Raw genomic sequence first — 25,088 nt, 5'->3', positions numbered from 1 at the left:
GATGAGACAAAATATCGATGTCTCTGGTTGCCGTACAAGTCGCTCCAGTCCCATCACGGGAGTCCAACTGCCACGGGCCGGACACATTCGGAGAGAAGTCAGGCTCGATCAAAAATATTCATGCCCCATAGCGACGAGGTGGCAGGACCCCCGTAAACCTCGCCAGACCCGACCAGCTCCCGCACTCCTTCAAAGCCAGGACATATTCGAACTGACTTTCCGCAAACACTCTGTGATGGAAGACACCAGCCCCATCACGATAGCCGATAGCATTCGGTCTCCGGCACACACTTCTCTTGCTCTCCTCCTTCCCCTCGGCGCTGTCTGTCACATTCCCACTCGCACCTGCCGACCTCTTATCAATGACGCGTGCGTTCGGCGGATAATCAGTCCCGACCTCCAATCGAATACTACACTCTTCCATCTCGCCGGTCAGCTCTCCTCCATACTCGTACCAACGCTTCGAGCAGCAGTGCGTTCCTCGGGGGGCGGCTGCAGTACACTGTCCAAAATTGCCGCGCGAGCACTCGGTCTTCTTGAAGAAATTGACTCTGTACTGCGATTGGAGAAGATCGCCACCCATGGTATCGCAGTATTGCCAAGGACCATCGTTACTGCAGCAGTCGTTTGGTTTCAAGTTCTGACAACAGAAGTACTCGGTTTCTTGGTGGCAGGGGGCGGCGCCCGGATTCTTGGCGTAGAAGCAAACGTCGGAGCCGGTCCCTCCGGGCATGGAGGTGGCGGGGACGAAGCAGGCGGACAGAAGAAGTAGGAGGAAGGCCATAGAAGCGAATAGGTTGGTAACCACCATGATGGCTTGCTTCTGATGAGCACAAGAGCTTGCTGTCTCTGTGGAGAGGCTGACGAGTTGGCGTGGTGTTGTGAATGGGGTTGGAGAGATATGAGTGTGGTTTGTTGACGTGGTGCTTGTGAAGGTATAGGAGGGGGTTCGGAGAGAGGCCGACGAGAGGTAATATGGTAGACCTCGGACTTGCTCGTGATAGCGGCAGGAGGCTCGCTAACATGATCTAGGGAAAAGTGCATGACCTTGCCACGATCACGAACATTTGCGCAGCGTATAACAGTCCAGCTGAGCATGCGATGTCCTCGATCAGCAGGAGAATTTGTCTGCTTGACACTGGGGCTGGGGGCAAACTCTTATGACTTTTCCTCTCGTGATGTCCTCGCAATGGCTGCAGTCCTCTGTTTTCGGCACCTGCGCGTGGCTGGACATCGCGTGGTCTGGGATACATCGAATGGGACATATTCAGCATTGGTCAGGTCACCATTCTCCAGATGACTAGAACTGTTTGCGCTCGTCATTTCCCCATGGCTGAGCTTCATGTGTCATCGAGGCATGTGGACAACAAACAAGTATGACTTGAAAGCTGACACGCAAGTAGGAGCAATCAACACGAACTCTGGTCTCAGGAAGAGATATAACGAAGCCCTCGGTTCCCCCGCTTCTTCTGTCCTTCCCAGATATCGTGCGAACACCAAGCTCGCACATAAGCACAAGTCAAGTCCATTCACCAAGTACCATCTCGCACAAGCTCTCGAGTACGACGACAACTCGTCTACCCTCACACAAGAACAAAGTCTCGTGTCACCACAGAGCCAAGGCACCATGGTGGTCACAAATCCGTCGAAGACTCTGCTCGTCCTTCTCTGCCTCCTACTCCTCCCTCTCCAGAGCAACGCTATCAACACCGGCGTCGACCTCTGCTTCTACCCCAAAAGCCATCTAGATCCCTGCAGCCCCCTCCAACTCTCCTACTGCTGTAACGACGTCACCCCCAATTTCTGCTGCACCAACACTCGAGGTCCACGCTGGTGCGGCACAATGGAAGCTCGCAATCTACAAAACAATCACCAAATGGTCAATTTCTTCAAAGCAGACCAATGTGTTCGAGGGAACTTCGACTCCTGCTCAATGGCCGACACTCACGACTCGAGATGCTGCTCGAAGAACTGGTGGCAGTACCCGCGGATGGAGCTGGGTGCTGAGATGCAAGAGTGTAGTATCAGATTGGAGACTGCGAGGGAGGATGGGACTGTTCCGGAGCATTTCGATTATGGTGATACAACGGATTCTGAGTTGAGCTCAAGTCGTCCGGGATCGTCTGGTGGCCCACCCGGCCCACCTGGCTCTCCTGTTGGTGCTGCTGCAAGACCGTTTGTGAATGGCTACCATCCTAACAACGGCATGCCATACATGAACGGTGGCAGATATGGAGCCCAGAGTGGTGGTGTAGCGGTGGAGTCTGGAACTACAAAGAAGAATGGCACGGAAAGTATGAAGGGCCAGACGAAGAGGGACGAGGAGATGAAATGTGGTACTCCCACCCTCTTGCGCTATAGGAATGGTGATGGCAAGGAGCAAGAGATTCTGTTCAAAGATGAGAACTTCGATCGGTTGGTCGACCTGATAGAAGCAAGGGATTGGAAGGCTTTGGCGAAGTACCATAACGGCCGGCCACGACTTTGAGAGAAGATGGCATGAATATTTCTTTTTTTCTCCAATTTTCTTACAACGATGATGGCACCTGATCTGCACTTTGGCAATGCGAGCGAAAATGTTAGTCAGCGGAAGAAGGATGATATATGTTAATTTCTCTGGAATTACGAACGTTCTGTTGCCACCATATGTCAGACAGGCAGCCACAGTAAATGTATCTTGAAATTGGAAATGTCTTTCTGTTGCTGAATTCCACTTCCTTTCTCGGGACTATTGACAAGTTGCACGCTACGATATGTGGAGAAGGTAGCTACAGATAATGGTAGTGAATTCGGAGTCGGGCCTCCATTTTCATAAAATCGATTCCTTTCTCTACATTTATGGTGGTTTACATGCCGACACAGATGAAACAAGCAGCCACAAATTCGTGGTGATGAGACTTGAGACAGACTTCCATTTGATTTTCCTCCTCCTTTCTCTGATTTTGTGAAGGCTTGTCATGCCACTATGTGTCAAGTAGCTGGCGACAAACAAGTAGTACTGAAATCAGGATCAGTCATAGTTTCATATTTTCCATGCCTGTCTCCGAATGTATAATGGTTTGTATGCCGCCAGGTGTCGAAGAGACAGCCACAGATAAGACTCTTAGAAATCGGAGATAGACTCCTGGACATCCTACCCCTCTCCCTTGCTCCGGAAATTATTGCCCTGTCAACCCACTCATCATTCGCTCACAGCACCCGATCCATAGTTCCAATGCTAGAGACATTAGAGCTTAACTGCTTCCAAATCTCATATATCGTTCTCCACCACTCCTCCACTCCACAAATCTGTTCAAGCTTTCTTCACGTTTACTCTGAGGCTTGACATTCTGTCCGACGAAGACTCCCAGGGCAATAAACGGAGCAGAGAAGGCGGATATGCCGATCAATGTCTTGGTGAAGTTGAAGCCGCGGAAGGATTGGCTGAGGAGCAAGGCGGTGGACATTTTTGTTCTGTTTTGACAGATGCTTGATTCTGCTTTCAGGGCGTTGCGTTCCCCAGTTATTGCTTGTGTACTTCCGATGATGTTGTACGCTGGCCTCGAAGACAGGTCTGACAGCGGCGGAGGACGATGGTTCTCGAATCTGTAGCAATTTCTAGATCAACTCACAAGTCTCAACAATCAGAAGAAAAGCAACAGAAGCCAGGAACGAAACCTCACAAGCCAACCTCTGTCTCACTGATATCCCGTCCGATGTCCGAACCGGCTCATGCGGGATTCATCGGGGTTCCATACAATGGCTCGCTGACACGAACAAGCCATAAGCAGCAATCATCACGCTGTGCCACGAAAACAGTCAGGAAGAAATGGTACAAAGGCGACGGTACCTTCTGTACGAGTGTGTGCGGTGCAGTTACGGTTGCATATGCAGATGCATGTGTAGCAGGAACAGCAACAAGCAACAGCAGCTTGTGGCGTCTGGGGAAGCAGGGCAGACATCCTCACCGCTCTCGTTATCGCGATACCTAATTGCGGAGAGGTGTAGCGAGTGCTGCTTCTGAATGGTTCAGAGCACGTAGACGTGCATTTGGAGGCTTCACTGCTGCTCTTGGGTCTCGTTCACAGCTGGCGACCGGAGCACGAAGGGTCTGTCTTGCGGAGGGTAAGGTCCGGCAGCATATTCGAGGATCGCTACTCTCCAAGAGTCCAGCAGGGTAAGGGTGCCAGATATTGTGACCATTGGGAAATCGTGTAGTGCCGCCGTGGTTGTCACCATGGAGCAGCAGCCTTGGTTGTGAGCCTTCCCGGATGTGTTGGCATCAGGCTGCCACACTTTCTCTCCGGCAAACCGTGTGTTTCAGGTTCTACCTTCCACCCCTTCTCTCTCCTCGTTTTCTTCCACAAGACAAGATATCAAGCACAACGTACACGTGCATCCCGGATACTGCGAAAGCAAGCGACGAATCCCGTCGGGCTGAGGCAGTCATTCATTCAAGCTCGGGTCTGGTGCCCGAGGTAGGCCTACCTTCCAGGACATGGACTCTACTCAGGCTCGTCTCAAAGATCTTCAAAGTGAAAGCGTGGGAAAGGGCTACGAATCTCACTCCTTTATCTGGCCGAGCCCATTTCGAAAGATCCGTTCACGTATTGCAGTATTCCGAATTCTTAACCTCTCTATCCCGCGATAGACAGCTTCGCCGTCACTCATCACCACCCAGCACATTAGTCGAAGCGCGAAAGAAATCACGCTATACCCATCCTCGCGAATGCTGCTCACGAGTCTCTATCCACAATGAATCCTACTCCCATGCTTAGCATGATCGCTGTAGCTTTAGCAAAAGCCCAAGTAGAACCGTCTCTGCTATGCAATGCGGCACATGCAAGTCATGACTGCAGCTAAACACGTAAGCTTTCCTTCGTCTGGGGAAAGCAGATCAGACTTCCACAACCACACCGCTTCTGGTGTGCTGCTCTGCTTACGATTTCGATGCTGCAACAGCTTCAGAATGCATTCGACCTGATATGCTTACTTACAAGCCCCAACTTGGCGATCGTTGATGTCTCTTTCATCACTTCTCTACTCTCTCCAGCCCCAAGACTCAACTAAACCGATACCAACGACAACAACAACGACCGACTTCCGTTCCCGCTCGCATCCGTTTTGGCTTCATTGTAGCTGGCTTTCTTCGGCATCCTGGAGGTGCTGTGATGCTGAGATAGTAATCGAGGTCCTTTGACTTTCTTCAACTTTGGTTGTAATCCTTGGTCAAGCGATCGTGAATGTGAAACATCGTCGGAGCTATTGCATATAATACGTGATCCTGCAGCTGTAGCAATAGCTACTGCACCAAGCATGCGATTTTGCTGCTGCGTGCGTAAGGTATCCAGAGATTTAAGGAAGAGGTTCGTCATTTTTGCGATGCCGTCTCGGTATATACTAATCAGATTCGAATATGAAGTAAGTAATACGTTAGATTCGCTTGTATGATCAGAAGAAGAGAACAACGTGATTTTATGTTCCAGTACAACCACATCTTTCTCCTATCCCGCACCACGGATCAGGATAAGGCCAAGATATCAGCCGTTCGGATGCAATTTGAGGAGAGTTTGGACGTCCGTTCACTCGAATAGGCACGTGGCGGAAAGCGATAGCGATGTGCCATAGCTGCATGCGCGTGCGAGCCCTTGCATTCGGGATTCCGGAGGATTTCCAATTGGATCATTGCGGATGTGTTCTGCACTCGGATCCCGGAAAGCGATGCTTCGGGGGAATGCTACTCGTTGATGGAGAGCCGTGAGTGAATGAACAGAGCAGGCACTTTGTTTTCGTTGAACAGAGCAAGGTGAAATGCAACATACGAGTATTGAGAATTAGAAGGAAATCTCATTAGCTAGCTTCTTCAGCTGCTGTAGTAACGAGTAAAGCTACTACGATTCAATATGTTGCCACCTTGTTCTCGGCCGTCAAAAGATCTCTCATCTGAATTGCCCGCTTCAATTCATTTCATGCTCAGATGGTTTGAGCGCTTCAAGCCATCTTGACACTCGCAAATTCCAATAATACAGTCTGGCATCGAGAGTAAAAGTTGGCAAACTTTGCGCGGATAATTAAATTGTCGGCACTCTATGCCGCACTGCCACGTTTCTTCAATCCCATCATGTCGTCAATCATATCTCCCCAGATCTGTTTGGCAATACCAGCTTGCTCCTCGACCGGGACTTTAATTCTGCGTAAGTTGGCCGCGACCTTTTCGGCCATGGCGTGGAAGTCGATGTTCATGGCGTGGCCATCACTTGACTCCGACATGGGCAAGTAGACGGCGTCAGCGGACATGACGTTGATTTGTGGTTTCATGACCACGGTTTCTTGTTCTATCACTTTGGGTGCTGCTTCGGCTCCGGTAGGGATGATGGGAACCCGGACTTGTGCGTAGATGTCGACATTCTCGGGCGACATCAAGTCTGGCAAGTAGGCGAAGTCGATGGTGGAGGTGTCCTTGACTGCCTTCAGTTCACGCGAGGTGTTGAAGTGGCGGGTCGCTGGCTTGGTTTTGGACTCCTGCTCAATGGTAGGTCGCTCGATCTTTGCGACGGCAGGAGGGTTGAAGACGGGGCGTTCCAAGATCGGCGAGGCATATGTCTTGGGTCCGGTCATGGACAGATGGCGGACTTGGTGAGTGCCGCGGGTCAGGTTGCGCAGGGCAATGAACTGAGTTGCTCTTGGTGCAGCCATGATGAGATTGGGTTCAAGATGGACCGCGGGTGGTTTGTAGCTGAGGTGGTGAGGTTGTGACCAGAGGTATGCTTGGCGAGAATGAGGTAGGCACGACCAGTGCAGTTGGGGGAGCAGCCAGCGAGGGATGTGAGTGAGAGGAAGTGATGTATCGGGAGGATGGAAAGGCAGAAAGAGTACAACTTTGACGGTACAACGACTTGCGACGGTTCTTGTAGCTCGTCAAGCCACTTCCTGATCATTCCGACGTGGCAGGCCAGGGCGCGCAATGCAGCATGTCGCGGGCTGGTGGGAGCTCGCTGGCGGAACCCGGGAGCCGCGCGCCTTGTTTCTGCGCACAACCGCTGTCATCCTTGATAAGCACGCAGACTGAGCGGTGTACATGGGAGCATCGTCCAATGGCACGACATCGCCGCTGGGCCAGACGTCCGTCGTTGTGCACACGTGAGAGTGTTGAGGACGTTCTTCCCCGCAAAACAAGCAGCAAGTTCAAGCCCGAAGAGGGATCGTCGGAGCTTGTCCGTCGTCTCTCCTCCGCCATCATGCGCGCAGCTCCAGGTCTTTCTACAGCCTACTGGTCGCATCTCCCAGCTCGTGGGAAGCTCATCTACTGCTGTCGCATCTCATCGCAGTCGTCATACCGCCATGCGCGATATAATGAGGCCATCCATGAGGAGCAACCGATCCTCTATCAAAGTCCGACGTCGACTTGGCGGGATCTAACGATAAAGCTAATTTTGGGCAATCCCGATAATTCACACGTGCCAGGGTCTGCTGCTGCTCGTTCTCGCATTGGGGAAACGCGCATTCGCGAATGTGAGACACGCAATGGTTCGCTGTGCATACCGCACACTGCGCTGAGCTGCTGTTGACGCCGACACTCGGTGCATTGGGAAACATTAATGAACTCGTTGAAGTGTCATCATCTGTCATTGATTGCTGGTTGAGGAGCCCCAAGATGCCATCACACGACAGCAGACGAAACAGCCCGAGAGTAGGAGTCACACCGTGTTCGCATATCGGTCTCGCCAATGTGACGCAGCACTGTGTTGCTGACGCTTTGCACTCCCTATTAGGCTATCTTGTCCTCCACGTCCACCCCTGCCGATCGTGGTTGCTGCGGAGCCAGCGCCTGTTGCTTTGGTTGAGATAGCATGCAATACGTTCAGGCTTCGTATCTCTGTACTGCGCGTCATCCAAGACAGCAGCAAACTCACGCTCTTGGACTTCCATGAGAGGCTTCTGTATTGGGCACGTTCATCTGAAGACTCCCCTGGCGAACATAACCTCCAGAGGTGACTTCAGCGCGAGCGCGAGCGCGAGTGTAAGTTGCTGCAACCTTAGGCAGACATGGCTCTTGGCGCGTTAAACGCAACTTCCTCTCTCATGCTTCGTCGAGCCTGCCGACGGTCATGGAACAATCAACCATGAGGGACGAAACTTCACCTCCACCTACATGTTCTCAAACTACCTCACCGGACTCTTCAAAGTCCTTTGGCCGTCAACCTTGTTCCTGACCTTCTCTGTCACTTCTCTCGTGATCTATCGCCTTTTCTTCCACCCGTTGGCGAGAGTTCCAGGACCCAGACTCGCCGCCATATCAAATGTCTGGTATGCTTATCACGCCCGCAATGGGGACATGTTGCGCCTTGGCAAGACGCTCCATCGTAAATATGGTCATGCGGTGAGAGTTGGACCAAACGAGGTGTGGTTCGACAGCAAAAAGGCCTTTGCGAAAATTTACAGTAAGTGGTGGTGCTGAAAGAAAGAAGAACGACGATGAGCTGGAGAAGACCGTGACTCATGCTGTACTATAGGCGCCACTCAAGGCTACGATAAGTCGAATTTCTATTGTAAGTGATCCAGAGCTTCTAACAGCATTGTCCATCTTGGCTCTGCATCGCGATGCGGCTCTGACAACAGAATAGTAGCCACTTCTCTCAATCGTCCCAAGTTCGATTTCTCTTGTTTCACCCTTCACTGTCCCGACACTCTCGATCTCCTCTCCGAAAGAGACATGGATCGTTACAGACTGCAGCGTCGACTCATTGGACCTTTGTACTCAATGCACAACGTGCAGAGATATGAAAAAGCCGTCGAAGACGTGTTGATCAAAGTCATCAGACAATTGAAATCTCTCAATGGCTCTCAAGTCGACCTCAAAATGTGGATGCACATCATCACCGTTGAATGTCTCTCCGCAACCGTACTCTCCTACTCGCCAGGCTATTTGAGAGCACAGAACGACTTCGGCTCGTCCCACCACGCATACATGAATTGGCGACGGAAATCCGTCTTTGGCCTCTTCACCTGGGCTGTGCTAGCAGAAAGCTATTCCAAAGGCGCCGGAAGACTCTTTGCTCGCCTCTGGAGAGTCACCTTCGTCACGCCTGCGCCTTTCAAACCTTTTTTCACACCCGTCTACTCCAAGATCACGAAACGCATCGCAGCCGCTTTACATCCAAAACCTCCCAAAGATGAGAGACAAGACTTGATAGCAGATTTGATCGACTTGCACAAAGAGAAACCGGAGTTCACGTTGACGTATCTAAAACGCATGGCCATGACCAACTTTGGCGCTGGGCACGAAACGACGACTTCGGCACTCATTTCTTCCATTGCGATGTTAGCTTCACATCCCACTGTTCTCACAAAGGTCGAGACTGAAACACGTCAACAGCAATCCAAAGGACCAATCTCATACTCCGAAGTCATCGATCTCTCATACACGCAAGCCGCGATCAAAGAAGCTCAACGACTCTATCCAGTTCTCGGCATGAGTCCCTCCCGCACAGTGCCTTCCACCGAAGCCGGTGGCCTCCACCTCCACTCCTTCCCTATCCCACCCGGCACCCGTGTTGGCTGTAATCCCGTATCTCTACACCGCAACCCAGAAATCTTCGGACCTGACGCCGAAGACTTCATTCCCGAGCGCTGGCTTGCAGACAGTAAATCTGTCCGAGAAATGGAGCGATACAACCTCACCTGGGGTGGCGGAGCGAGGACTTGCCCGGGAAAGAATCTGGCACAGTTGATCTTGTACAAGGTGGTAGCGACATTATTTCGAGAGTTTGATATTGAGGTGGAGATGCCGAACGAGGAGGAAATAAAATACTACTTCATGGCGATGTTGACCGGCGTCAAAGTGAGATTCAGGCCGAGAGAACAGGCGGAGGAGCGTGAAGAGGGTTGATCGTGGATATGTTGAGTAGCACCAGGCAAAAGTCCCGTACTGCTTCTTCATTATCGTATTATGCTAAGACGAGACTTGTCCCCCGTCTGTATACAGTCCCACAAGCGCGGCTGGGCTCACGCCTTTTCATAACCGCATGTGTCATTAATCATGAACGCCATTTCATGCAAAATATCCCGTTATCCCGATGCTCGCTCATAACGCTGTTCATAAAAGAATCCGCCGCAAGCAGAAAAGCAAAACATAAGAAGCAGAAAGAAAAAGCAGAAAACTCAAATGCCCGTCTTATACATCGTCCTCGACATGCCCGACCGGTGTCGATACACCAGCTGCTTGTCAACGATGGCAGGGACGAGGTCATCCGGGACATTCAAAAAGTCCTCCAGAGTCGCAAACTCTTCAATCTGGGTCCCATCCGGGCGCGGCTCTCGAAGTCGAGACTCTGGTTTCCCGGTATTGAAAGTTCTCTTGCCGAGAGGACCAGCCTCGCTGTCACTAGCAAGAGCTGACGAAGGACGGGACCACTGCTGGAAGAGAGGGGTGAAGCCAAGGACAGAATGTCCAGCGGGCTTGCCGAAGATTTCCTTTCGCCGAGGGCGTTGCGCGATTTCTGCCATTTTCACTCGTCGCTTGTCGTCGCTGTTCGGATGGTATTGGGGGCGGTCGGCGAAAAGCGATAAGGAGGCATGTCTGCGATTCTTGTTGTCGTTGTCGATCATCTGTAGCAGCGCTAGCTCTTCTTCCCTGTGGAGGAAGGGAGCTTCGGGTTCTTGGCGATCAGCAGCAGCCACTGCAGGAGCAATGTATTCGTGCTCTTGCAGAGTAGCAGATGGAGTGGTTGTGATAGACCGGTCAACTCGCTTGACTGGGGCATTTGCTGCGAAAGTTAACTGCTCAGACGGGGAATGTTGTCCCACCCGATTCATGAGTGGTACATCTTCTTCCGAGCTGTCATCGTCTAGCTCGTGGTTGACAGCAGCGGTCGCCGATGTGGCCTTTCTTGGCCGAATCTGCGTTCGATGATCAGTGTCGGTATCTGAGCTGTCCATGTCTGGAAGTGCAGTCTCTGCCGTGTCGCAGGCAAGTGTATCCAATGCATTGGCCTCTGGCACTTGAGATGATCCTTGCGCTCTGAGCTTGAGAGGCGGCAGCTTTTTCATGGGAAGGCGTTGTTGCGGAACACCACTGTCGTTGACTGCTGTGGTGGCAATGTCCGTGATGTCTTGCTTGCGCGACGTTATAGGCGATCTGGGTTGCTGTAGAACCTCATCCCAGTGTTCCAGCTGATCCTCCAATCCGGGAAGCAGGCTGTACAGTTTTCTGGTTTTGTGTTTGCCTCCTTCTACGATTTGCGCTTCTGCCGACGTCAATATGATCTTTCCACTCCGTCCTGTAGCATTTAGACACATGACAGCTTCCATGTGCTTCGCCCAGCTTCCTTCCTCGATGTGGTAATTGGGTATGTTGTTGGCCACCCAATTCGTGACCCACTTTGTGGTAGCTGCGTGCTCTTCCGCAGCGCATAGTGCCATTCCAATAAGGCGTATGTATGTGTTCTTCGGCCGATGCAAGGAGTCTCCTAGATCATGCTCGTCGGCCGCCTTCATCCTCTGAGGTTGACGCTGCCCATATGTCTTCGACCTCATAATGTTTCCATCAGTCAAGCCGTCTCCGATGTTTTCAGGGCTGTCAATGCGCTCGACATTGGCAGAAGGCGGTTTGGACCGTGCTGCTTCCCACGATGGGGTGTTTGAATGCTCGGCTGATGTTTCTCCGCTCTCAAAAACATCGGCTGGCTCAATTACGGATTGAGTGGTCTGGTCGTGTGCACAGTCGGATGGGTCGACTGCCGGAGTTATTGTGTCTAGTCCTGATGTAATTCGTTGCTGTGCCGTTGATCGTCCATGTTCTGCTCCAATATCCTCTGATATTGATTGTCCACGCTCGGCTTGCTCAGTAGTGACACCAAAATTGGGTACTACTTCAGACTCCGCGACTTGCTCTGCCGCTGTTCCCATGCACGCTGCCAACTGCTCATGCTCACCTTGCGCAGTGGGCACGTCAGCTTGGAGTGATTCATCGGCAGCCTTGGTTCTGCATGAAGAACAATTTCCAGAGGGATGAAAAGGGATTTTCTTGCCACAGCCATTGCATCTCACTACTGTAAACTTTGATCGACGTGCTTTGGCTGGGGCCGCCGACTTCACAGCCACAGGCTGTATCACGCTGTCGGCGGGTGAGGCTACACTGGAAGTGTCTTCTCGGATCTGCAGCAATGAAGCCTTCCCAGGGGTTGCTTCGGTAGACTCCAGAGTTTCTGGACCTGATCGATTATCCTTCCACAAGCCCAGCAGATCTGCTTCTGGCTCTAGGCAACTTGCCTCGAGCGCGTAATCAGAAGCCTGGTCTGCGACGCTGTTGGCTTGCTGACTTGTCCGCGTGAGGCCAGAGAGCTCGTTCTCGGTAGCGGCGTGAGAGGCTTTTGGCTGCACTTCTGATAGCTTGACGCGCGTAAATTTGAGCTTGTTTGTGGGCGCAACGTTACTTGAACATGCAGGTGTTGCTGCGAAGCTCTTTTCCACTAGCAATTGTGCTTCTTGCGACAGCTCAAGCTCGAGCTCAGCGCTATCCTCTCGTGCTGGCTCTTCGACGCTTTGAACAGGAGCCGGAGCCAAAGCCGGAGCGGGCTGGTTGGCTCCAGTAGTGGCTGTCTCGACGGTGCCGGGAGGGACGTCGAGATGGTCTGACGCGAGAGGGAGCAAGGGCTCATCGAGATCCATGGACGCTAGCGATCGCTCAACAACATACTGTGGTATGTGCCCTGGCGTTTCCGTGCGAGCCCTCTTTTTAGGATTCGGCTCATTGTGGTTATCATACGCCATCATGTCTTGTGCTTGCATGGCCGCGGCATCTCGCTTGAGGTCTCCTCTCCTCTGTTCAACGGTCTCGTTGACATGCTCTGCGAGGACCGGAGCTCGCGCTTGCTCCGAATCGCCGCCAGTACCTGCAGTTGCATCGCGAATGTCAACTGTAGCCAGCTCGGCCATCTCCTTTGAAATCGCCCGCTGCGCATTTTGCGGCTTTGGAATCGCCTCTTCAACTCCATTCGTCGTGCTCGGCTCTCTGCTAATGACCTTGGTAACTGGATTCTTGCCTTTCCGAACACAACTTTCGCACTGCCAATGCAGATTTGCGGTCTCAGCTTTAAACCCATTTGGGCGGCAATGCTTGTGGTAATGGGACGAGCATGTCCCACACCTTGACATGGATCCGCCCAAGCCGCGGCAGACATGGCACTTCGTAGATTTCGAGCGACTGGAGGAAGTCGTGCCGCTGATCATGGATGCGTTATCATCGCTGCGTGGTTGGCCAGCACTCTTGGGCAGCGGACCAGCGGAAGGTAGTGGCATCGCGCTGAGACCCACCTCTGCAATAACACTTTGCAAGTCATATGAAACCTTGCCGTGATCAGTCGGTAACGTCCCAGCTTGAACTTCAGGGCTTGCACTCAACGGTCGCAAGGTGATTGATGGCGCCACCTCGTCCATGCCATCTTCGTCGCCGTGTTGGACCGTAGATGCCACTGGTCTTGCCGCTCGACCAAGGATGGATATTCCAGGGGACGATGATCGAGAATGCAAGGCAGCAGGAGTCGCGCTGAGTTGGTGGAGGTCTGTGACACGTTGGCACTTATAGTAGGGCTTCGGGTGCAGACGGTATTGACTGAACAGAACGGTGTTGACTGTGCTCTTCGCGCACCGTACTAACTGTTGCACCCCGGCGCTTGTGTCCAAGAAGGTGATATAGAAACCCGCGGAATCCATCAAAACAGCTTGAACACCGAACTTACGGAAGAACCTCCTGAGATGCTTAATCGTGGAAGGTTTCGTGGGCAAGTCTGCTGCTGCAATGAACACATGTGGCTCTGGACGATGCGAGTGTAAATCTGCGCTGTCGGGATGCTCAGAGGAAATCCTCTGCATGCCGTTCGGATGAACTGAAGAAGGGATCGTGGCTGTGGTCGCGAACGGTGTGTGATCCTGTCTTGTCCACGACGGATTCCGAGGGATCAGAGGACGACTTGTATCTTCGGTTGGCCATCTTTTTGAAAGGGGAGACACGGTCCTTGGAGGGCGCGTGTAGTCGTCAAGGACTGGGTAGTCCTTCGGGTTCGTACGAAGGGGTGGCGATGGCCGCCTTGCTGAATACGAACTTCCGACTTGACCGTTGCGCATGCCTGACCACTCAACTTGCCGACCTCTCGTATGATCTGGGCTGGAGTCATTACGCTCACGTCGAAAGGAATTCCGCACATTAGCTGGTGGCTCATGATCGTCGTAGCTTCGCGGTAGGGTGTGGCCGTGGGCTGCCTGTGCACGTGAATCGTTGTGAACCGGAGGATGTGCAAGCGGTCGCGCTTCTGGATATTTCACTTTGCGACCAGGGAAGAGTTCTTCGCGGTCTTCTCCTGCCTGCGTGCTGTTAGTGGTGGATTCCCTCAATGGGCCCTTTCGTGATGATAAGATTCCGCTTCGCTCAGCTCTTTTCAGTCTCTTAACAGTCGTCAATGCCGGGTTACTGGGGTTGAGTGCATAGCCAGAACCTCACAGCGACCGCCTTCAGACCTTTTACCATGATTCTCATCTTTGCCTGTGTCTAATGAGCAAGTCGGGTGTGACTTACATGTACCACCGTGGCCTGGGCACCTGCATGCTGCCACTCAGAGGGGTGGGCACCCGGCCCAGCCATTCGAGTGCTGTCGTTGTTATGTGTGTCAATGGCACGGCGAAGTGTGTTGCCCAGTCAGAGCCCCGCGTCAAGATATGAGAAGTACGTGCCGCATCACTTCAGCGATCTCGAACGCGTCGGGAAGGCTCGAGCAATAACGAGTGAAAGTTCCAGCAAGACAGTCCTGGATTCGGCGTGGAAGAGGCAGTATCGGCGTGCATCCGCCTCGTGCGGAGGTTCATGTCATATTGTGTGTGGCGAGCAACCGCAATCTGAAGTCGCGTCGGCAGGAGCAGTTTATTTGGGCCTTTGACCGGGGTTCCCACTAGCGCGGGACTGACGTCTTGGCGGAATACTCCGAACGACTTCCACCAGCTGTACTCTCGTCGCTGCCGAACTCATCTTCGGCGACAGTGGTGCGCGCGGCCTGGACAGATCCGTCACCTGGCGGAGCTGATACTATGAACTTTCTCAAGTCGGCTGTGGCCTCAATTGCCCAAGGCCCAGCATTTCCCTACACCTTCGGCGATCGCGTGGACATCGACCAGTCCATCTGGACTCTGCAGAACGGCACCAAACGAGTGAGCGCGATGGTGTTATTGGATGGGATTTCGATGGAGAGACTGACTATGGGCAGGAAGATGGCTCCAAGTGCAGCATCTTCACTTTCGACATCACTGCGAATCGATCACGACTGCCCATCGCTCGGAACGCGGTACGCAAGTTCAAGACGATACGACATCCCGGCGTGGTGAAAGTGCTGGATACGGTCGAGGTTGGTGCTGCTCGTCGGAGCGGAATAAAAGGCGCGGGCTTACCAGACAACAAGGTAGACAGACTCAGTGATTTACATTGCCACGGAGCGCATCACACCCTTGACTTGGTCAACGAGGCGGAAGGCACTGAGTGAGGAGAGCATTAAATGGGGACTTCACAACGTTGCCAAAACACTGAAATTTATCAACGACGAGGCGGCCTCTGTTCATGGCAATGTTCGAGCAAGCTCAATCTTCACAAGTGAGAGCGGGGAGTGGAAGCTCGGCGGTCTAGAACTGCTCAGTTCTATGAAGGAGGACGACGCAGTCATCTTCACTCAAGGGAGTCTAGTCCCTGATATTGGGCGCTATTCTCCACCCGAAATTGTGAAGAATGGTTGGGACAGCGTGCGATCGGGTCCGACGCATGCGGTTGATTCATATTGCTACGGCATTGTAGTCACCGAAGTCTTCAATGGAGGCTTCTCTGGAACGGACCAAATCGGGTCGACCAAGAACATCCCGACAAACATGCAGAACAGCTACAAGAGACTTACACATGCAGCGCCGAAGATGCGACTCAGCATAGCTCACTTTCTAGATCAAGGGGCACGACATGGTGGCTTCTTCGACACGCCCCTCATACAACTCACTGATGGCATCGACAATATGGGGCTCAAGAGCGACCATGAGAAAGACGTTTTGTTCAGGTGAGCGCATTCGAAAAGATAATCGTAGTGGCGAGCTAACGCGTGTGCAGCGAGCTGGAACAACTGGTTGATTCCAATCAATTCCCAGAAGAGTTCTTTATGGTGAAGGTCCTGCCAGAGCTGTTAAAGTCGGTTGAGTTTGGTGGTGGTGGCCCACGACCGTTCGCTCTGGCAATGCGCATAGCTCCGAAGCTTCCCGACGACGAATACAACTCCAAAATCACTCCAATCATCATCCGACTGTTCACAAGTTCAGATCGAGCGTTGCGCGTGTGCCTACTCGACAATCTTCCGCACATGATTGATCACCTGAGCCAGAAGGTCGTCAGTGACAAGATCTTCCCTCAGATGGTAACAGGATTCGGTGATTTGGCACCGTTGGTTCGCGAACAAACAGTCAAGGCTGTACTGGTGGTAGTACCCAAGCTGTCGGACCGTATCATCAATGGCGAGCTTCTTCGACATCTGGCAAAGACGGCGAACGATGAGCAGCCTGGCATCAGGACCAACACCACTATTTGTCTAGGCAAAATTGCCAGGAATCTCGGCGTCGGGTCTCGCGCGAAAGTCCTCGCAGCAGCCTTCTCTCGCGCTCTGCGAGATCCTTTCGTGCATGCGCGTAACGCTGCATTGCTGGCGCTGGCTGCTACTGCGGATGTGTTCAGTGAAGACGACTGCGCGACCAAGATGCTGCCCGCATTATGTCCTTCATTGGTCGACAAGGAGAAGATGATACGTGACCAGGCGAACAAGACCCTCAATATATACCTCGATCGTGTACGCAAGCATCAGGCCACGATGCCAGACACCGTTCTACCGCCTCCCGAGGCCGCATCCGCCGGTGCGACTAGGATGAGCACACCACAGCCTGGACAGCAAGCAGGCGGCGGATGGGCAGGATGGGCGATTTCGTCATTCACGAATAAATTGGGAACTGCGACTGGTGAGATTCAACCCAACGGCACCGGAGCGAAACCTACTGCTGCAGAGGTAGCGACTCCTGCCGGCAGCACTGCTCGGCCTTCATACAGTACAACCGCATCGGCGCCCGAAGTTCCCAAGGTGTCGTCGGGTCTGCGAACATCGTCTGTGCCGCCAGCTGCTGAGGAAGATTTTGATGCCTCGGGATGGGGCGATGTGGACGACACCACAGTCACTGAAGAAGATCCATGGGCCGAGCCGCCTGCGTCGAAACCCAGCATATCCTACGACGATGGCGGGGAGCCTGATTTCGAGGGCTGGCTCAATGCGCAAGCGCAAGCGAAGAAAGTCAGCAAAGCACCGCTGCCGAAAGGATTATCGAAAAAGTCGGTGCTCACTCCGAAGTCCACATCGAACAGCAGCAAGGCCTCAAGCCCGGCAAATTCGAGGCCCAACACAGCGACTGCGAGACCGCTCGCAGCCCCCAAGCCCAAGCCCAAGCCCAAGCCAGTAGAAGAAGACAATGATGATTGGGGCAATGCATGGGAGTGAAAGCCCAGTCCTTCTATTGAATCTTGTAGATGGTCTCGCGGAACTCTTGCAGCAAGACCACCGAACCTAGACCACCAGATCGAGACCACCACGACCGAAGAGATCGCGTCCAGACTCAACAAGCTCGGTCCGGAACGAGTATCGATCACGAAGTGACATGAGGTCCGACAGCCATATCCCTTGTCGAAACATCTTCGAATATGCCCGCAGGTCAGCCGATGAACGATACTGTAGTTGTCTATGATCTCGACGCACGATTTTTGGCAGCGCCCAATTGACAGTGGCAATTGACTGAGAGGGAGACAGTGCTCGGTATTACTTGCCAAGGCCTCGATGTCTACACGTAGTATCATAATTGAAGATCACCCTGTCGGCGTAAGCCCGCAAGACCTGTAATTGACATGGAAATCTGCGCACTAATGCACTGTTGCCCTATTGTTTTCCTCAAATGGCTATTGTACTTGTCTTGATCCTTCGCCATTGACACCGCTACTGCCATCATGGAAAGGTGTTATACACAGAGAGGAAGCCGTGAAAATGTACACCGCGGGGCCGAGCTGGCATCCGCGCCTACCTCCTAGGTACATTTGTGTTTGGGATATTGCTAGTTAGCGTAGCTGCACGTCAACATGTCTAGCAAACTCTCGGGGCCGGCAGGCGCCTTGGTTGTTGTTGTTGTTTGTCTCGGCTTCTGGGCGCGAGAGATCGTTACGAGGTCTCAAAGCACGTGCGTATCTGACTTCCTTCTTTGGTATGAGTGATATGCGAGTGGAGCATGGATGTGGTGTCGGGCTCATGCGACTGTGTACGTGACAGATATAGCATCGCCATTGAAGTTACACGATTCATGAAGGCTTCCACATGTCGTGGATATGATCAATCATCATCAATGGCCTGATAGCTCACGGGACGGCACGTTGGAATGGCGCGAAATTCGGTCACACGTTGCACAGCAGTAGAGATAGCTCCCGCTTCATATGTGTGCAGCCGCACACCCAGCCCAGCCACGCCAGCAAACTTCTCACGAGGCAATGACGAGAGCTTCGTTGTCGATCGCACTGTGATGCACAACAGCAAATGCAAGCGTTTGCATGCCGCTCGTGTAATACAAGCAAGGACGACACGATCACGAAAAAAGTCCAGCTCCGTCAGGCGTGAGAGCAAATGCCGATACATGGCGTCCCGATTTCTTACGTGCTTGCTTGCCTCCAATGGCGCCGACCGCCTGGATACAACCTCGTTCGGCCCGCTGCCTTTAACAGGCGTTTGAGATCATCGATCCACAGGGAGGCGGTCTAGCAGTCCCGTAGCAAGGTGTATGTAGTGGTAGTGATGATGTGAGAAAAAGTGCCCATCTCGCGCTGGCGGTTCGTCCTCGCAACGCTCGGATGCGGGCATTCGTTTGCTGCCGAGACACTCTTTTGTCCGAATTGGCGTGCCACACTATTGGGTCCAGAGACCTTGTCATCAGCCTGCAAAAGCTGTTGGCTGCTGTACAGGCAAAATGTCTCCCCTCTGCTGCATGACCGCGTGCAATGCATGGAAGATGTCAGGCAGCATATCTCTTGTCAAATACCCGCACAAAGCGAACAAATTATCCGTTCTTGATGCAGTATTGCCGTTTACACTAGGGTGGTTTGCAGGATCTTGGTGTGCCGTAGTTGGGGCGCGGGCAAGAACATGCCAAACCTGGTAGGTGCAGAATGAGGCCGTGGTATTCACAACGCAATCGGGACGAAATGCTAGCTAGAGAGCTAGTAACACGTGGATGTCCTCAATTCCCCAAGCATCTTTGCCGCGCTTCATCTGGACGTGCTGACATATTCACATATTTGCGTGCGGATGTCTGCCGCAATACCCATTCCTTCTGACTCGGCGTGTGCGATGCAAGCCAGATGGCATTTTCCGAATGTCAGGTGAGGAAGTGCGTCGCTGTCGTGCGCGCTGGCCAGATCTTGTGAGGACGTCGCGGCTCTTCATCAATCTGAGTCACTTTTGCATGCTGCCATGTTGAAAGCCGCGAGCTGGAGTGGCCCCGTTTCCTAGTGCAGAGCGGAGTTCGGCTCGTCGCCATAGCGCTCACGCCGTTGCGTGTTGCGCAATAGCCGGGCTCGGACGCAATGTCCGCAGTATGAACAGCTGGTGTTGAACACCGAGTCAGAACACCGAGAAATCGGCCGAGGCGCGCGAAGATTTCTTCTTGAGGCAGGTTTTCGAGACGAAGTGTTCCATTGAGGTGGATCTCAGGCTCAACGGTGCGACGTCCGTCGCCAACAGGCCAGACGGTGACGGTCATGGTCAATGGGGATCATGCAGAGCCCTCACGGCCCTCTGGCGCAGGACCAGGTGAAGTCGGGACGCAAGGCATTTTGAATTAGCCCAAGACGGAAAAACAGATCCTTCGTCTGGCCGGCGTTGCTCGAACGCCGTGAGCTTCCTCTCTGAGACAGGCGTCCCCAGGTGCTTGCGCACTGCGGACGCATTGTCCAAAGCAAGACAAGCAAATCTCTTGTCCCTCTTGTCCCGCCGGATAGTGGAATGCCCAAGCGGCAGGGACTTGTGCGCCTACGGAGGAGTGCAGAGGGGGACATGCTAAACGATTGAGGCAGGCTTCTCGAACAATCAATCGAAGCCTCCATGCAACGCGGCCGTCACGGACTCTCACACCAGTCACCGCGGCAGCACCCTGTTTGCGGCTTGCGATCCTTGCACTGCTCCCGCGAGTGAGCCTGCGGATACGTTGCGCGCGAGGCTGACGGCAAGCGCGTTGTCTGGTGCAGCTCCAGCAACGGGATTGACTGCATGCTCTCGCTCACCGCGATTGATTCGCATTCTTTGTCGACGCACGTGTGTCGCTCGCGAAGGCACGCTGTGGTACACCATCTGCATGGAACCGCTGCTAGGGGCAGCCTGTCCACGAAGAAGCTCGAGCCTTGCATGGGACCATGATGCAAGCAGGGTGGGCCCTCCCCTGCCCGTTTGCTCTGCTTGCGTGAGAGCGGTGCGGCTCTTTCGTGCTGTCCTCATCGCCGATCGGCTTTGAACGCGGCTCTGGCCGACAAAGATGGCTCGGCAGGGCCGAATAGACAATGCGCGCATGACGGCGTGGCAGGCGGCGTTCAGCATTTGCAAGCAGCACTGACACGGTGTGCCCGCCTGGCAATGTGAGACGCATACTGTTCGAGAAGGAATGGAAGCCTTGATGTGCAACCCAGCTTCGATCGCTCCCAAGCGAATCAGCGAGGGGCGGATGGGGCAAGCGGGGCCAGCGCTCTAGCGTCGTCTAGTGCCGCTCACAAGTGAAGATGTCATTGGCCGCCATCCACGCCCAAGCATTGTCGAAGGTGCGAAGACGTTCTAGCGTTTCCATTCCCTGCGACCAAGTGACCGCTGCCTCTCCGCTGCTTGTTTTAGTCGGGCGTCTCTCAGTCCTCCCCCCAGGCCTATACGATACGTACACTGCGCGCAATAGACGGCAGAGTTCACCCTCTGCCCCTGCCCTCCTTTCGCTGACCCTGGGGCCCGTCTCATGTACTGCTGTACCATCGTCGACAGCGACCAGGTGCTGTCAGCAGGCCGCTCTCGCACGCCACTCCAAGCCTTCCTTGGTGCGAGATAGAGCCGCAGCCTTGCCCAACGAGCCCTCGATGCGACTTCACATTCCGCTCATAACAAATTCGACACCACACACGCACCGGCGGGGCAAGCACACCGCGCACTAACACCGAGCGATCGCATTCACCCACTTCGTCTGCTCGGCCACTGCACGATCCAGCAATTCCGCCGACTGCCCGCGGCTACTACCATCGATCCGGTGTCGCAGTGAAACTTCTGTGGCCGACGCCGTGGACGCCTTTGAGACGCTTTCTCCTTGAGGTCTGGCCTGCACGCCGCTGCTTGGGGCCGGCTCGTGCAACGCTGCAGTGGGCGTTCGGCTGTTGATTTGCACCGCGACGAACAGCGCTGGGCAGAAGCGGCCCACCGGCAATCGAGACGGCGGCACGGGCACAACACCAACATTGTCGACAAACGACACACGACCGTGAGACGTGCTGTCTCACCAATCCAAACTGGCGTCGATACAGGCGCCGTTTCGGCAGGCTTGTCTGACTGGTGGGAGAAGAGGAAAGAGTATGCTTGGCCGATCAGGAAGGAGCTCTTCACACTACACTTCCTCGTCGTCTACCTCCGCGTCGTCGACATCGTCCAGCAAGTATTCTACGAGCTCGTCGGTGAGCACCGTGGAGTACGGCGCCGACGACTACGACGCAATGTCTGGTGGGGACGCTCCAGGCCGACCGCTGTCTGTTGCGATACCCGGCATGGGCGCTCATGGCCCATACTGCCCACGCAGACCGAATCTGAGAGAAATACTGGCCAACACATCACCGCCGCCATGGACTTTGGCCGCCTTCATGGCATATCTTTCGAATAACCACTGCCTGGAAACGCTGGAATTCACAATGGACGCCGGACGCTACAAAAAGCACTACGCGAAGATGATGTCGAGAGCGCAGGGAGACGGGATACCGCCCGCGAAGGACCGCGAATATGTTCAGGCGCTCTGGCAACGCTTGGTGGAGGCATACATTCAGCCCAACGGCTCACGCGAAGTGAACTTGCCCTCCGCTGTTCGGGATCCCATCATCAATTTGAAGCCCAAGGAAATGCCACCTTCGCCCGAAACACTGGACCCGGCCGTGGCGAAGATCTACGAGTTGATGGAAGAGTCCGTGCTGGTGCCCTTCCTCAATAGCGTATATCCACAGACTGCCGTCGCTGCCGTCAACTCATGCCCATACAACACATCGGAAGATAGCATGTCCATGCTATCCAGGACGTACGAGGATCGATCCATGTACACCCGGCGATCACGACAAGGGCAGCGAAATTCACCGCCACCCAAGACCTATCCCCAGTCTGCAGTCGAACCACATGCCCACTCTTACTCACCTGGTACACGAACCCGGCAATCTGCGCCTCTCCCGCTGACATCGCCACACAAGTCGCGCTTCTCCATGAAACTTTTGCCCACCACCTCCCAGCCGTCCTCGAGCAGCACGACCTCACAAATGACTGAATCCGGATCTGATGCTACACTGTCCGGTTCGGGAGCAGTCAGTGGGGCTGGTGCGACAGACGATAGCGGCAGCACAGGCAGCCCGACGGCAGACAGCCCAATGACATCGCCTGTCAGTCCGCCTTTGAGTGATTCACAAAGTCCAAAGCGTGACTCTGGCATGTGGAAAAAGCTCGGCCGCCTGAGTGGGATGAAGGTTGGCAAGAAGAAAAGTCACGGCGGCCTGAGCACTCCAGAAGAGTGAAGCGGCCCGCACGAAATGTGACAGAAAAGTTTCGTTCCCTGTGCGATTGGTGCACGTCTCCGAACACACGGGTCAAGGCCTTGCGAAGAGGGAAGCTACCGTCGCAGAACATCATACAAGGCGTCTCCCAGGGTGTTTGAGCAGCAGCACGCCTTCGCATAAACTCTGCCCAGGTTTGCCAGCGTTCACGTTTTTGATGACGGCCAGGATCTGCCGCGACTTCTGGCCCACGAATTTAGAGAGTTTGATGGCGTTTGGTCCTGATATGCTTTGCGAATGGCACAGCACGCACCTGGCCCGGCGCGGTCTGGTGTGACTTGACGAGCATGAATGAGTAAAGATACCTGATGATGATATCTGTTCGGAAGCGGCATTCTACCAAATTTTTAGTGTGTGCATACACCACTCGGCGGCATGGACTTGGTTGTCCCGGAGGATTGGGTACGTATCAGCGTCCCGTGAAAGTCCTCGGTAACATGCAGTCCGAGAGGTCGATACAAATGATTTGAGACTTTCTGAGGCTCACCAACAAATTCTTCTGAGCTCTTTGACTTTTCCTCTTGCTTTCTGCTCTGCATTGACAAGTCTTCGAAGGTCTAGACTTCAGTCTTGGTATTTCACAGGTCGCGACTCTGACATTGGCAAGCAAGATGACATTGTTTGGACAGGCATTAAGACATGGCATTGACAACGACAAGGCGAGTCAGCTCCCCGGCCTGTTGGCGGCGAGCGCAAAGTACCGCGTTCCGCTATAGCTGGGCACATCTACGGCTACCAAGACAAGTCTCTTGGCTTGTCTTCAACACACTCGCAATCGTGTACCAAAGCAGAGACCTTTGGCTTACACATTCACCCACGTAAAACCCGCGCGCTGAAAATTGCGCTTTTCGACAAAAAGGCATTCGGTTCCGACCCAAGCTGCTGGTATGGCACTGCTCAGCAGAATTTCTCAGACCACAAAAGCCAGAGCCTAAAGTTGACAATGTCGTGCATGCTATCGAAAGGAGAAGCCCGGAAGACTGGCTTTGCCAAAGACTGGGGTGGCCAGCTACACTTCAGCCCTAGCATGGGATGCTCAAAAAGGCTATGTGAATAATATCGGTCGCAGCGCTGACAGGACTCCTACAGCACTAATCTTGCCAAACACACACGTTGCAGCTCTTGCGCTGATGAGCGACGTTCAAAAGTCAGCGCCACGAGCTGAAAGTTATAGGCAAATTGGACTCACCTGGACTGAAAATGCCCAATTCGCGTTTACGGCCGTAGCAAATCGTCAAATCAGGCCGAGTCAATCCCTCCATTGTCTTCAACGATTAGCTGGTCATACCACATACTGCAGAAGTTACAGCTAGGAAGTCGAGTTGACAGTCGCCCTCTTATAGGCTGATCCTCCGAGGTTGTGGTCAGCTTGGGCATTGCACCAAGCAAGGCTGTCCTTACTCTGCTTCCATGCTCCAGGATGTCGATGTATCAGCAACGGTCGGCGTAGCTTCCTCACCAGGCTCAGACATGGTATAAGGCCTTCGAATGTGCATGGACTACCAAATAGGCTTTGCAGTCCGCATACCTTATACAGGCCTCCAACGCGGAGAATGAGTCTTCTGTGGTGCGGGACCTGGCATATCCTGGCCATGATATCTGTGGTGTTGCGACCAGGCAGGCATTATGCATTGTCCCAGAAGACAGAAGGGTCCGCATCCATCAGGAGACCACGGGGAAGTGGTCGGGTGGCAGTGGCAGACCTTTCACGTTATTTCGTTCTTCGGAATTCCTACCGCCCTCCAGTTTTGGTGAAGACTACCCTAACCGCTGTAGCCGCCTCTCGGAATCTATGGTCTGATGGAATGCAGTGGGAGGGACGGCCGGGCTTTGTTCATCTTTGCTTCTCAAACCACAAGCAAAGAGTTGCCGATGAAACAATACTTCGGGCGCAATCACTATGGACACGACTTGATGCAAGAATTGAGGCCAAAAGTCCGCACGTTGTAGGCGCACACACTGCAGCTCTACGGAGCAAAGCACAGCATTGCTAAAGCAGCAAATGTACTACGTGGTGGGTCGGGAAAAATCGCTATCAGGCGAGCAAAGGTACTTGGTGGTTTGTTCCCAGCTGAAATCTCACTCCTCGCGCTGACCAGGGTCCATCGATTGGACAGCATGATATCGATCTACCCTCAGCAGAGATCAGAGGTGAAGTCAAACAGAGCCCTGGGCACTAGCCAGACAGACG

The 25,088-nt window shown here is 53.6% G+C and overlaps 7 protein-coding genes across 7 annotated transcripts; 4 read left to right on the top strand and 3 right to left on the bottom strand.

Annotated features, from left to right (window-relative positions):
* Positions 1-118: 118 nt before the first annotated feature.
* RHO25_006908 (uncharacterized protein) lies at positions 119-811 on the bottom strand (the record flags this gene model as incomplete). The annotated part of the gene is made up of 1 exon (XM_065602853.1): positions 119-811. One exon carries the CDS (start codon positions 809-811, stop codon positions 119-121), a length of 693 nt encoding a protein of 230 aa, XP_065458925.1.
* Positions 812-1,357: 546 nt separating this feature from the next.
* On the top strand, positions 1,358-2,488 carry RHO25_006907 (uncharacterized protein; the record flags this gene model as incomplete). The annotated part of the gene is made up of 1 exon (XM_023597701.1): positions 1,358-2,488. One exon carries the CDS (start codon positions 1,358-1,360, stop codon positions 2,486-2,488), a length of 1,131 nt encoding a protein of 376 aa, XP_023452307.1.
* Positions 2,489-6,066: 3,578 nt separating this feature from the next.
* RHO25_006906 (uncharacterized protein) lies at positions 6,067-6,675 on the bottom strand (the record flags this gene model as incomplete). Its single annotated transcript, XM_023597700.2, has 1 exon — positions 6,067-6,675. The coding sequence occupies one exon, from the start codon at positions 6,673-6,675 to the stop codon at positions 6,067-6,069; it is 609 nt and encodes a 202-aa protein (XP_023452306.1).
* Positions 6,676-8,131: 1,456 nt separating this feature from the next.
* Positions 8,132-9,868, top strand: RHO25_006905 (uncharacterized protein; the record flags this gene model as incomplete). The annotated part of the gene is made up of 3 exons (XM_023597699.2): positions 8,132-8,420; positions 8,493-8,528; positions 8,604-9,868. The coding sequence occupies 3 exons, from the start codon at positions 8,132-8,134 to the stop codon at positions 9,866-9,868; spliced, it is 1,590 nt and encodes a 529-aa protein (XP_023452317.1).
* A 272-nt stretch (positions 9,869-10,140) lies between these two features.
* RHO25_006904 (uncharacterized protein) lies at positions 10,141-13,851 on the bottom strand (the record flags this gene model as incomplete). The annotated part of the gene is made up of 1 exon (XM_023597698.2): positions 10,141-13,851. The coding sequence occupies one exon, from the start codon at positions 13,849-13,851 to the stop codon at positions 10,141-10,143; it is 3,711 nt and encodes a 1,236-aa protein (XP_023452315.2).
* Positions 13,852-15,057: 1,206 nt separating this feature from the next.
* On the top strand, positions 15,058-17,534 carry RHO25_006903 (uncharacterized protein; the record flags this gene model as incomplete). Its single annotated transcript, XM_023597697.2, has 4 exons — positions 15,058-15,177; positions 15,234-15,371; positions 15,430-16,061; positions 16,112-17,534. 4 exons carry the CDS (start codon positions 15,058-15,060, stop codon positions 17,532-17,534), a joined length of 2,313 nt encoding a protein of 770 aa, XP_023452312.1.
* Positions 17,535-21,805: 4,271 nt separating this feature from the next.
* Positions 21,806-22,858, top strand: RHO25_006902 (uncharacterized protein; the record flags this gene model as incomplete). Its single annotated transcript, XM_023597696.2, has 1 exon — positions 21,806-22,858. The coding sequence occupies one exon, from the start codon at positions 21,806-21,808 to the stop codon at positions 22,856-22,858; it is 1,053 nt and encodes a 350-aa protein (XP_023452310.2).
* Between the last annotated feature and the right edge of the window lie 2,230 nt (positions 22,859-25,088).

This window comes from Cercospora beticola, chromosome 4, assembly GCF_033473495.1.
Source record: "Cercospora beticola chromosome 4, complete sequence".
NCBI lineage: Eukaryota > Fungi > Ascomycota > Dothideomycetes > Mycosphaerellales > Mycosphaerellaceae > Cercospora > Cercospora beticola.
Note: the sequence above shows the minus strand (reverse complement) of the source record. Positions and strands in the feature narration are given on the sequence as shown.